General features: G+C 36.3%; 1 protein-coding gene and 1 long non-coding RNA gene across 7 annotated transcripts in view; one reads left to right on the forward strand and one right to left on the reverse strand.

Moving 5' to 3' along the window:
* The window catches only part of LOC129489269 (uncharacterized), a 90,633-nt gene extending 89,953 nt beyond the window's left edge, over positions 1–680 (reverse strand). Inside the window, exon 1 of the long non-coding RNA XR_008659944.2 lies at positions 500–680. This is a non-coding gene — a long non-coding RNA (uncharacterized lncRNA). The remainder of the gene's footprint in view (positions 1–499) is intronic.
* Positions 681–2,421: 1,741 nt separating this feature from the next.
* The window catches only part of NOVA1 (NOVA alternative splicing regulator 1), a 150,679-nt gene continuing 139,776 nt past the window's right edge, over positions 2,422–13,324 (forward strand). For 2 of the 6 annotated variants that reach the window (XM_055291613.2, XM_055291620.2), the window contains exons 1-2: positions 2,422–3,391; positions 5,138–5,281. In XM_055291613.2, the coding sequence (XP_055147588.1) occupies positions 3,256–3,391; positions 5,138–5,281 (280 nt within the window). In that variant the 5' untranslated portion in view covers positions 2,422–3,255. The other 4 variants (XM_055291615.2, XM_055291614.2, XM_055291617.2 and 1 more) reach the window with 4 other exon arrangements.

The following is a 13,324-nucleotide window of genomic DNA, read 5'->3' on the forward strand; positions in this document are numbered from 1 at the left end:
CATGGCAATGCCAAATATTTTCTAAACTGTTAGATATATTTTATTTTTAGAAATTTGTTAAACTAAGGTTTTCCAATTCTAATATCAGTCTTTCTCCAATTCAAAATTACATTCTACTGAATACTTTGCTCAAGCTTTAATGTAATATGTTTGAATTATCTGTCCTTCAAATATCTTTGTCCACTGTCGTTTACTGTTTTCAAACAATCTAGTGCCAAATACCAGCCCTTCTGTAATTTTTCATTTAAAAACGTCCTTACATAATTTTGTACATTGAACACTTTGTACAATGTCTGGCATCAGCCGTTTACTATCTTGAATACCACATACTTATTCCAAACCCTTTTTCCTCATCACAGCTCCATTTGTACCCAATTGTATGTTTAATTCCTCTTTATTTTGGTCATGAAGGCTATATGGTGGTTTCCTATTACATTACACATCAGATCAAAATTTTGGACTTTGGTTAATAGACTTTTTCCAATATGCACTAACTTACCTGCTTTCCTTTTCTTTCAGCTCTCAGCATACCTTCTTCACTGATTGAGGCAAACGTGTTTTCCGTAGTCCAGATGAACTTTTAGTCCCAAACTAACGTTACTCTCTTCCTCATTCAGTGGACTGATATCTCTCATTGCTTAAAAAGCACCAGAAATCCCAATGCCTCCTAGATGATTCTTCCAACAAGAACGCTATGAGGAGCGTTAGTATTCCTTGCTATTGCCTATTTAATCTACCAGGAATTAAATTTTATTCTATTCACTTTGGTTATTGCCTAGATATGCATATATCCTTGGTTAAAATATCATAATTACAGTGAAGTTCCTTCATATGCTAGCTTAGTATGAAAGCCATCTTTTTGGTTGAATTGTTGTAGTGGAAAGTATAGGGAAGGAATATCTTCATTCTACAAATCTAGTGAATATGTTTATACCTTTTTACAGCTTAGAATACATTGCCACAGTCTTTCTCGTTTGACTCCCAAGAATGGCGGAAATTGGTTGGAGTCTCAGTCCCTGTTTTGAGTGGGAGGGAATCCGGAGCTCTAATGTATTGCAATACTTAAGACAGCAGCCTTTGCAGTCACGAAGACCTGAGTTTGAAATTACTACAATGTTTATAACTGCGTAACTTTGGGTAAATTTCTAATATCTTTAAACCTAAACTACCTCATAAAATGGGGACAGTAATAACTACACGACATACTGCATGTAATTGACACAGCATGCAAAGTGGATTGTTTGCCACGTGGTAATCCCTTAATAAATGGCAACACGTTAAGGGATTTGCCCAAGATACACTTGTAAAACAGCCTACAAGGACGAGAAACCAGGAAAGATTTCAGACTCCGAAGCCCATGCTTTTCTACTACCCTGCTTCCTAGAACACTGAGTTAATTAAACTACTAACTTGATGAACGACCTTGAGCAAAATACTTCACTGAGTCAGTTTACTCATCTGTAAAATGAGGGACTTGATTTAGATAATGCCTAACGTCCTTTCAGAGCCTGTTCCAGCTACATTAGATGTTTTATCCGGTGTTGTAGGGTTGACGTTCAGGTCCGTGGTATGTCCAAGATCTGTATAATTATAAGCCGTGCACATGGCAATGAATTTTATTCCGACACTCGTATTTCGTTCAATATTTAGTTCTGTGTGCACACTCAGCTGTTGCCTGTCTTTAGTCTGCCTACCAGCGCCTTGTGAAGGGAAGACCCACACCTAGCTTTATTTATTTATATCCTGGCTTGCTCCCGAAAGGATTTAAGGCGGCGAGTGACACTCTAAGTCCCCTAACGGTGTCACACAGAGCGATTAAGAAATCCTCTTTGGATGAAATCATCCCGTAGAAAATCGCCGATGAGTGAGATGCTAACTAATTAATGTCTTTTACCCAACTCTTAAAAATAAAAACTAATGCACCTAGCAAGAAGTCCTGGAAGCATACAGTGCGGGCTCTCCCTCCAGCTCTGACGCTGTCCCACCCGTTGTCAACGGTCACTCGAATGCCCTTCTTAGACTAGCCAAAATTGTCGCCGCTCCAGTACCAGCTGGACCAAGATCCCACCCCGCCCCTTCGCTGCCCCTCACCACCCAAGTTTCCTGATTGGGAAGGGGCCCGAAGAACCTTTCTCACATTTCCATTTTATTGGCTAGCACGGCTGTCAGTAATCTCTCCTTCCCGCCTTCTAGCCTAGCGCGTTTCGTGGACCCCTTGGTTTCTGCGACAAGCCGCTTACGCTTGCCTGAGCCGTGTTGCCGGGGACCGGCGACCTTTCACCCCTCCCTTCCCACAGGAGCGCCCCGGCCCCCGCCCCCGCCCCAACCGCCGGCGCGCGTCCTCACCGCGCACGCGCTCCCCTCGCGCGCGCACACGCCCGCGCACACACGCTCCCTCGTCCCCGCCCGCGGTGTTCCCCCTCAGCCCCCAGCCGCCCGGCCGGCTGAAGCATCGGCGCTGGGAGGCGGCGGCGCTGCTGAGAGGCAGGGACCCGAGCGCGAAGTGTGTGGGAGTCTACGAACTCAACCCCTCTCTACCCTCCCCTCACAGCCACCCCCCTCCCTCCCCGCCAGCCCCCCCCAACAAGCGGGAGAAATAATGAGCGAGACCGGGCGGCAGCAGCAGCAGCGCCGAGCAGCCCAGGCAACGGCAGAACCGCTCCGGCAGCGGCGGCGGCGGCAGCACCAGCAGCGGGAGCGAGCGCAACGCTAGCGCGGCGCGGGGACCGCCGCGCTCTTTCTCGGCTCCTGCCCTCTTCTGCCGCTCGCGCCTCTCTCGGCATCCACCTCCTTCCCCTCCTCCTGCTCATTCACTCTTTCCCTCACTCTCCCCTCCTCCTCGGCTTCTCCCCGCGCCCCGCCAGCCCTCGCGCTCTCCCACTCCCTCTGCCCGTCCTCCCCGGTCCCCTCCTCCCGCTCATTCACTCGCCCCTCTCCCTTCTCCACTCTCTCCCCCTGTCTCCTTTCTTCTTCTTCTTTCACCCTCCGTCTCTCACACCCCCTCCATTCCCCTGTCTCCTTTCTGACACTGCACTGCAGCTGCTCCTCAGCCCTGCCCCCTCCCCAGTGAGAACAAACCAGCAACATTGCTTTTTTTCCTAAAGAGATTTATATTGATCCGATTAAAAAAAAAAAACCTTAAGAAACCCCAAACGCAAAAAAAAAAAAAAAAAAAAAAAAGAAAAAGAAAAGAAAAGAAAAAGCCAAAACAAAAGGGAGAACCTTCTCCCGGTAGCAGCGGCAGGAACTGCAAACATGATGGCGGCAGCTCCCATCCAGCAGAACGGGACCCACACTGGGGTTCCCATAGACCTGGACCCGCCGGACTCGCGGAAAAGGCCGCTGGAAGCCCCCCCTGAAGCCGGCAGCACCAAGAGGACCAATACGGGCGGTGGGTATCGCTTCCACCTCCCCGCTGGCCCCATCCCCCGCCGCCCGCCCCTGCCTCCCTCCCTCTCGCCGTTCTCCCTCCCTCCCTCCCTCCCGCGGCCCGGACACCTCCAGCCCGAACCCGGCGGCTCCTGCGCCCCTGCCCCGCGCCCCCTCCCCTGCACCTGCCCCGCGCCTAGCTGTCCCCGACACATTTCCATTTCTGTGTTTATCATTCATCAAAATGGCGACCAGTTTTTCGGAATAGACCTATCTTTGCATTTAATCGGTCCAGAGGTTGACCATGTAAATATCCTAGACCTGGGCAAGAAGGTCCATTCAGGAGGAGGAGGAGGAGGAGGATGACCCTGGAGTGAGGTGATGGCCGCCCGAAGATGCGCGCTGCGTTTAACAGTCTGAGAAAATAAATAAATAAATGGCACTTGGGTAGCGGATTGCGAATGATTGGGGCGCCGGAGAGTTTTTCCTCTCTCCATCCTCTTGCTTTGGGCCACAAGTAGTATGCAAAATCTTGATGAGTGCATGCCCTTACAGCACTTAGATTGTCGGTGCAAATATTTCATTGATTTGTCTTCAGGGGGGTGTATACGAGGGCGGGGGTGTCTGGAAAGGTGACTTGTTAGTTAACATCCTGCGCTTCCTTGGAAGATGAGTTTTAACGGGACCGATATCGCTTCTTCATTTGCACTGGAGTCATCTTAACAATGCACCCAATGCATCGAAGCAGAGGTGAATTTATCTCCAGCATATGCATTGTAGACGGATGGGGGTCTTTTGAGTGGCACACCGCAACATTTGGAACATTCATTCACATTAAGAAAGCTGGATTTGCCGGGGTGTCTCCTGTATAAGACGCGATCAAGTTGACGGAAATTAAAGTTTGTGGAGTTGGCTTTATTTTCTAAAACATTTCATTTTATTTTTCCTGGTTCTTCCACCCCCTCTCCGTTTTAAAAGTTGTGATTATTTTGGGAAAGGAACATTATGTTTTGTCACTTTTAAGCGTATTTAATATAAATGACTCCTAAGCTTTTTAGTATTGGCAAAATTCTTCTTAAGGTCCTTTAATTAATGAGCTTAAAACGAGATCACGGTAGACTAAGAAGTGCTAAAGAAATGCACCAGGATTAGTAAGATTTGCCAGTCCACCACACTGAGTTATTTCCTGGCAGTTATTGAAGACTTGGAATACACCCCACAGTTTGGGTGGATTATTTGGTAGGAGAATGGTTGTTTTGCGGACTTTAAGTAGGATATAGGCAATGGCTAATTGTAGTCCTTATGTGTCTGCTAATGACAAATAAATATAGCTCATCACTATTTACAGTCCTGGGCTTTTCTTCTTTTTCAATATGTTAAGTGAAGGTTTGTCATCTTGTAAATCTATGAAGTTTTGTTAAAGGGTCAGTTCACTTCATTTTGCCACAGATAGAATTGGAAGATTTCCATGTTTGGAATAACAACTGGAATTTAGTCATCAGTTTTTACAGTGCTGCAAAATAATAGAATATGTTTATATTTTAATTCCAAGCTTGAAAGTATGAATCCTATAAAATGGGAAACATTTTGTACATATTTGTTTTTCAGTGTAATTGGCTTATTTTCATTCTCAAAAAATGTTTAACTTCATATTTCCTGCAATTATATACCCAGTGCTTTAGTTGCTGTTTTTCTCTCTTGAGGGTGGTGAGGGGATACAAAGTTTGAAATACTGTGTTAACCGAGTATATTTCTTTGCATTTTTCAGAAGACGGCCAGTATTTTCTAAAGGTTCTCATACCTAGTTATGCTGCTGGATCTATAATTGGGAAGGGAGGACAGACAATTGTTCAGTTGCAAAAAGAAACTGGAGCCACCATCAAGCTGTCTAAGTCCAAAGATTTTTACCCAGGTAGGTGCAATGGTGAAGAGATTATTTGATGAGCTCCTCACAGGAAAGAAAGATCTACTTGTGTGCTGTCTTGAAAGAATTTTTAAACAATACTGGAGACTTTATTTAGATGTTGCTTTATTGGAATATATTGTGGAAAAATTTTCAGATTATTTCTATTGTTGATTATTCCTTTTTCCTGTAATTGTTGTACCGTGTATGTGAATTAGACCAGTTGCAAGATGATTCGGGTATTTGTGAATAATTCTTATTAGCAAAAAAAACTCAAAAATTTAAAGATAGAAACCTGGACAGCTGGCATCAGGAAATAGGGTTCTTCTGAAGTTTTCAGACATCATTGTAATGACAATTAGCTTAGAGTGAATTCAGAAGAGGGGGGTAGGGAGGCTTCTTAAAGAATGGACCATTTACTTCTGAATCCATTATGTACCTCTTTCTGCTTCATTGCTTTGTTTGTTGGCCTTGGAGTGAAGTAAAGAGGACAAGTGTTGCCTCTTTAGATTTTTTAAATACTGCAGTTTTAATGCAATTGATATAAGGAAATTTATACTGTTATGCAAGAAGTGAAATAATGCTTCAGAATTCATGTTAACTTAAGAGCTAAATTTGATTAAATATGTTGACAGTGCAGTACAGTAACTTACTGGAATATGGGAAGTTTCCTTGGTGGTATAAATTTTTTGTTTTTTACTTTCAAGTATGCCTTTTTAAGTGTTAAATAGTTCTGCATGTCCATCTTTTTCTATTTTTTTCTTACATTTTGCTAATCACTATATCTATTTTAGGTTTAAGGGAAGAGCCTCTGTAATTGAGTAGTACATTTCCTAGATAAAACATTATCAGCTGATTTGCTTTTATTTAAATCTAGCTTTCTGTGATTTTTTTAAAGGTTATTTTATCTTTATGGCTATCAAAAACGTTAATTCAGTGCTGAGGGAACCAATACTGCTTTAATTTTTTTCTTCCTGGTGGAAAAGAAAAGCTGATTTGCTTTCAGTGATCTAATTCAGTAAGAGTTCTTTAATACAGCAAAGACATCTGGCATGAATGTAAGCAGAACATTTGGAGGACTTCTTTTTCATAGCCAATCACTTGGTGTTAGAAATGGACCATTATACTGGATAAGAAGGTTTTAGAATGGTTGAAACTATCATTTAGTTTTACAAAGTAAATGTAGTATTTTTTGTAAACATTAAACTTATTAAACTAAAAAGTAATATATTAGACATGATATTCCTCTAAAGTTTGTTTCCTATGAGTGTAGTTTTGCAGATGGCTTTCCTTGTCTCTGAAACTTTCCTTATGCATTAAGAAAGTTTGCTAACATATTCACATTCATATGTTTAAAACGTATATTATGATTAAAAAACAGTGTGGAATTGTGAAAACCCTTAGTACAAATAAAAGCACTCAAAAGAGCTTGATTGCAGAATTAATAATGTGATAGTTCTAGGAAAAGAGCTGCAATGGTAAATTAAATTCACTGTCAATAGATGAAAATGAAATAGCTTTTTTGCATTATACATGAGGTGGTATCAGATGTGCAGGGATGTTACAGAAAATTGGTGTTTATCAAGGATATTCCAAATAGTAAATTAAATGCCTTTTCATTTGAATATAGTTTATTTTCAGTGGGTTGGAAAGGGTGCACTGAGAATTAGATCTTTTGTTTTTAGTCCACTTAGTTGTACATTTTTTGCTTATTACATTGAAATTGATTATTTATAGTTCTGAGGCATGTTATTTGTATAGAGCAAGAATATCTGTTGGAAAAAAATTGAAAGCTGGAATGCGTTGAATAAAATTTTGTGTGTGTGGTGACGTAACCTGATCAAATGTGAGTTGAAATGTTGGATAAAAGAAGGCTATACTTTGCCGGTAACAGGTGGAAACCAATCACACTGTGTGGGACCAATTTTAAGGATAAAATACAGCCTTGTAGTTTATAAGAAGCTTAAAGAATTCTGAACAGTTTGTATTAAAATGCAATTTTAACTAGATTATTACCTGTTTGGACAGATAATCTCTTTGCTTCAGATAGACTTTAATTTTAATAGTCTTTCTCTTCGCACTTGACCACAAGTCTGCAGAATAATTTTAAGATCCTGGTATTCTTCAACATAGCCTCTGAGCTCTTTTCAATTTCTCTTACTCAGATGTACATAAGGGACACTTACCTTGCACATCTCATATGAGCTAAATTATAAACTGTGATCATATCACCAAGTTATAAAGAATTTCTTAGAGGATTAATGAAATCATTTGGAAGCCCGTTTTTGTGTCTTTCATACATATATGAAGTTCTTAAAGCTATATATATGTATATTTATGACTGTCATAATCTACTAGAACAAATATGCCTAATGTTTATTTCATGAAGCCCCTTTTCTGTTTCTCATTTGGTAAGAGCATATTTGGGGAAAAGTCTACTTTAGTTGTATAACCTAATGGATTTTCTCAAATTACCCAAGTTTTTAAGCAGAATGTAATTGTGTTTATAAGGTTTAGTTGAAATACTAGTGTGTTTTCGGAAACTTTCTTCAGGATGTATAACACAGAATACAGATACACTCTGGGGACATTTTAACACATTTTAACTCAAACGATAGGTACTTTAAAAAATTATAGCCAATATAATTTCCTTGTATGCTTATTTGTTTTTCTTATTTCTTTTGAAAATATCATAAGCAACCCTGCCTTTATGAGTAATTTTAAAATTATGGTTGAAATGAAGAAAACATTTTTGTACATTAATTAATTTGAGAATTTGTTCAGCTGGATATTGCATTGTGTTTTTCAGTGTCATGTATTAAATAACAAACGAGAAAATTGTGTGATGAGGAATTGTAAAATGTATTCTTCAATTACTGCAATCAGATAAAATGATCTACAAGTAGATCATTTTTGCTGTACTACATAATCCATTTATCTATTTTACAAAATCAAATCTTACAGAGTACTGACTTAATTCTGGTGGTTTAGGAATATACCTTTTTTTTCTTACATGATTAGAGCAAGCCAATTTGATTTACTTATATATCTTTTTATAATTAGGTTATAGCAAGTTACCTTGTAGTAAAAAACAGCTTTCTTGGTTTGAGGAATATATTATTGTATGCCTTTTCAGAGTGATGATAGTTTATTTTTATTCTTTTATTTGGCATAAGGATATGTTTAGTTTTTGTTAATAATCATATTGGTTTTATCTGTAAAAATTATTTAATGGATGGTTCAGGTAGGTAATCCGAAAAACTTACTGCGTGCGTTATTGGTTGGAAATGATAATGGATGTATGCAATAAATATTTTCATGTATTCCTTAGATTTTAGAACATATCATAGTATACTTATTTTTATTCTATTATATGATATTCATTACATCAGTCAAACAGAATCCTTCATTATAGTGTTGGAATCTCTATTTTACACTGTTTTTATATTTGTCATTATAAAACTAGGATCACATTTAATAAAAAATGTTTCCTTTTATGATTCTTAATTTAAAATTTGAAATCATTATTTGTGCATTCATTATATTTCAATTTTTCTTACTGTCCAAATTGGGTGGTGCTTTTTTAAAAAAACACAAACCATTACACGTTTTTTTAAATGATAAAAGAGCAGACTGTAAGTGAAATTTTTTTATAGGGAAGGAAAGACCCAACATTGCTTTAATTTTGAAAAGGGGAAAATATAGTGGCCGAATTAAACTTTAGAACTGGAATTGTATAATTATGATAATTAATTTTTTGCAAATCAGAGGAGATAATGAATTTAAAACATTATTTCTGTTTACATCATTGAAGGAAGAGTATTATGATATTGGTAGTACATATGAATGTGAATCTCTTACAGCTTCTAAAAGTTGCAGTCTGTACTTTGATCTTAGATGCAAAGAATATTGGACATTTATTGAAATATATTTTAAGACAAAATTAGTGATAAATAGAACTGTAACAAGTAGAGAAAATAAAATAGTATAATTTCCAACATTGTTGGGTGGGTTTAATAGGATAGTTATCATTACACTAGGTTATACTTTTGATTTTAGTATTATCAAAGAGTTGCTGACACATAAAGTGTTTCTCCTTGAATCTTAAAGTTGTAATGTTTATTTGACACATTACCTGTTGTTGGGGTTACTTTTATCTTTTATCTCTATATTTACAGTTGAAGGAGAAACATAATCTTTTACTTAAACATTAGTATCTCTGAAAATTTTCTGTATTTTGGTTTGATTTTTTTTAATATTTATTTTCTTGCTTTAAGCAATAAGAAATCTTAACATTTGAAGGAACATTACTGGCATAGAGCAATCTATATTAACATTACAGTTTCCAAAAGATACAATTTTATTCTTATCTTGTGTATGCAAATATTTTGTGGGGTTTTTAGAGAGATGAATTAGCACTAAAAATTTTAGCTGTACATTTTATTTGATTCCTTTTTGTATCATTTTGATGTTGACATAGTAAGTTATAAGACATCATTAATTTATAGTGTTGGTGTTTTCATGAATCATATACACAATGTCACTTTGAAATTTGCTTTTTGATGCTTTCTGGGCTTTGGTAAAACAGCTCGTTTAAAATTTGTGTCATTGTAATGGAATATATCTAACAACATTGCCTTGCAAATACTACCCCAAAGGATTTCAGGAATAGTTTAAACATAGTGAATACAGTTGGTGATATAGTTCAATACTTATGTATTGAAGATGTTTCATACAGCAGGAGGAAAAATGATCTGTGTCTTGAAAATGCTAAGGAGTATGTGATATCACTAAAAACCTGACTGACAACCATCAATGAAAAACTTGTGTATTTTACAGTTGTATTGTTTGGGAGTTTTTTGCTCTGGCTTCAGATAATTAACTTTTTAAAAAATTATTAAATGACATAAATGACATTTATTGACTACATATTATGCCACTTGTTAACTAAATTTCAGCACCTAATAAACATTTTTAACCATAGTTTTTAACTATAGAGTCTTAGTTGTGTCCAGTTTAGTGGAGCTATATTTTAAAACACAACTTTTATGAGTAAGTGCTGCTTTTCAAAATAAAACTGGGGGGACGAAGGTGGGAGATTTGTGCTTGATTGCCATCTCATTTCCATCTTTGGATACAGCTTTAGCATAAAGTTAAACAACATCTGCAGAGATCTGACTGACAAACATCTCTCTGGGACTCATCATTGCAGCCTGCAGCAGGTGCATTCAGCTTTGCAGTCTTTTCCAAAAAGAGATTAGTTTGTTTTAACATTTATCAGTAGACCAGTGGGAGCAAGTGACTAGAGAGAAGAGGTTAGTTGTCACTTGTTCAGTACTGGAATACTACAGGTAATTGGACTGGACTGGTGGGAACTGCAACAGTGTGTATCTCACATTGCACTGCAGCTGCTATGGAGCTTAATTAACCTGACCCTCAGAGACTGAAGTGTCATGGTATAAAACGCAACATGCAAGGAATGAAGTAGTGCTTTTCAATACTTTCTGATGCTTGGGTTGATGAAGTTTCCATTTTCTTCATTTTATTCTTTAAAGATATGGCATCAACTTTCCTATGTCTGTAATATGGAAATATTTTCAATTAAATTGATTTTTCATGAATCTGATAGAATGTACATAAAACAAGGATAGGGTCTTTAGGTATAGAAATAACAAAAAAAACTCTTAAGTGAGAAGCATTTACAGTTCACTATTCCACCAGTACATATGTAAAACATGAGTGAATGGAAATAAGTGGAAGTACTTGGTAGTTGTTTTTAAAATATTATCTCAGATTAACATTTATTTTTCATAGGAAGTTAAAAAAATGTAAAATTTAAGTTGTGTCTTTTTAGAATATTGATGGCTTTGGCAAGTAAACTTTGCAGAGTAGTTTGAAGTGTTCCAACAAACAGGACAGGTGTAGCATATTAAAAATATTTTTAAGATTTTGAACTTAATGAATTCTACTGAAATGTTTCCCACATTTAATTACAAGTAAATTAAAATTCAGTCAAAAATCTCAAAAAATTAGTGTGTCATTTATTTCTGTTGTTTTTAATTTCTCAATCTGTTTGAAGTATTGACTTTGAATATGCGTCTGTGGCATATATACAAGTTTCTTGTGTGTTCTAATAGTATTCCCAGTGAATATAGATATCTTATCACAGTCCTGTTCATTAATCAGCCCTTAAATAGAAAATATATTCAAAGGTAAAAATACATTTAAACGAAATCTGGCAAAGTCTGTACTATCTTAAAATAATTTGGAATGTAAAAACCATTTGAAGTCTTTGTAAAGCAGTTTTATAGCTTTGACTTTTCTATTAAATTTACTAATCTAAATTTTTTGGTATCCATTGAATATAATTTGTTATTTACCAAAGAGTAGTTAAGTTTTGGAGTTTGCACAGATTTTTTTTCTATTTTTTTTTTTTTTGTAAACTATGTATTTTTCCTGAAGGAATATTTACCAGTATTGGTAATAACTGTTTCATACTGAAGATACTGCTTGAGAAGAAAATAATTTTTAATTATGAATAGTTGGAATTTATTGGTAATTATAGCAGTTAAAAGAAATAAGATTAAAACTATGCTATCTAGAGGTCAAGAGATTCATTCCAGTAGTTTAAAACATAGATTATTTTATTCTCTTTTGACATGAATAACTATTTTTAATCAATTCTTATCAATATAAAAATACTTTAAAATTTCACATATATACTTTTACCATGATTTTTAAATTTTTGTTTAATAAGACATTGAATAAGAACAAACATTTTAAGACTGCAAAGTAAAAGAGAGAATTATTTACACTGATAAACTTTTTGAGATATTTTCAGTATTTTCCAAGTTTCACACCACTGTATGGATATCCAAATCTTGATCATGAAAACACCTACTATCTGCACTCCATCATTGATTTTTTCCTGCTTCCTGCAGGGCCTGTCATAGCATTGTTGACAGGAACAGATGAAAAATGAAATTGATGTCTTGAGGTTTTTAACAGCAAAATGATTAAGGTAAGATTATTTGGAGTGGAAAATAAAACATTTTTGTCCATTTTTCAATGAATTTTATTCAATAGGTCATACTTAAAATTGATGTTATATTTTTCTTTTTTATTTCAAGACCTGTTTTATGTCTTACTGATGTTCAATATATTTCTAATTTCTGATAAACTGTATTGCAAACTCAGTAATTTAAAAATTTTAGATGGTAGTGTTTTTTTACCTTCCTTGTGAAACTGAGCATACGTTTCGAAGTTCTGTGGAAGAACTTTTCAGTTCATTTTAAAGATGTTTGAGAAGAGTTATACTCTCATAGCTCCATAATTATACTCACAGTGTAAGTTTTCAGAGAAGTTTGTTAATTAAATAAGGTTTCAAATCCTGCATTTCTTCTAGGATATGATAAATGCTGACTCCCAGTTTACTTAGTTCTAAAAAATTGTCTTCATTTAAATTGTTAATAATTTGCTGCTGTAGAAAATACACTGGACTGAGACTGTATTTTAAGATCTAATCTGGGGGGAAGGGCAGAATAGAACCAATAGTAGTGCATTTCAGTAACTCAGAATAGTAGGTAATAGGGTACTTACTATTTTAAAAAAAACATGTTTTTGTTTTCTTTTTATGTTGCTAAATATTTTAGAAGAACTATAGCTTTTTAATTTTGGTCATATTAATTCTTGAAATACCTGGTTTTAAAGTGGTTAGTGTTGGAGGTAAGTAAGCTCTTACTGGGAGAGCTCATTCACATACTTAGTCCTTAATTATTCTTTGGATAACCCATATTTTTATTTTTCTATGATGACGATTTCTTTAAAAAGTGGTGAAGGTAATTTTTTTTTTAAACTTGGTTTCATTCTTAAGTGTGAAGTCTGCCTGAAAGCTTTCTCTTGTTAATTATTATGCCTATTTATCAGATGCTTCCTATAAACCCTGGTGTAGGTAGCTATTTGGTAATCATTGCTTAGAATTATTACAATGTATCTTTTCTCCATTCGAGGAATATAGGCATACTTTGCTTTACCCTGAGAAATTTTGCTTTG

Source organism: Symphalangus syndactylus, chromosome 9 (assembly GCF_028878055.3).
Source record: "Symphalangus syndactylus isolate Jambi chromosome 9, NHGRI_mSymSyn1-v2.1_pri, whole genome shotgun sequence".
NCBI classification, from domain to species: domain Eukaryota; kingdom Metazoa; phylum Chordata; class Mammalia; order Primates; family Hylobatidae; genus Symphalangus; species Symphalangus syndactylus.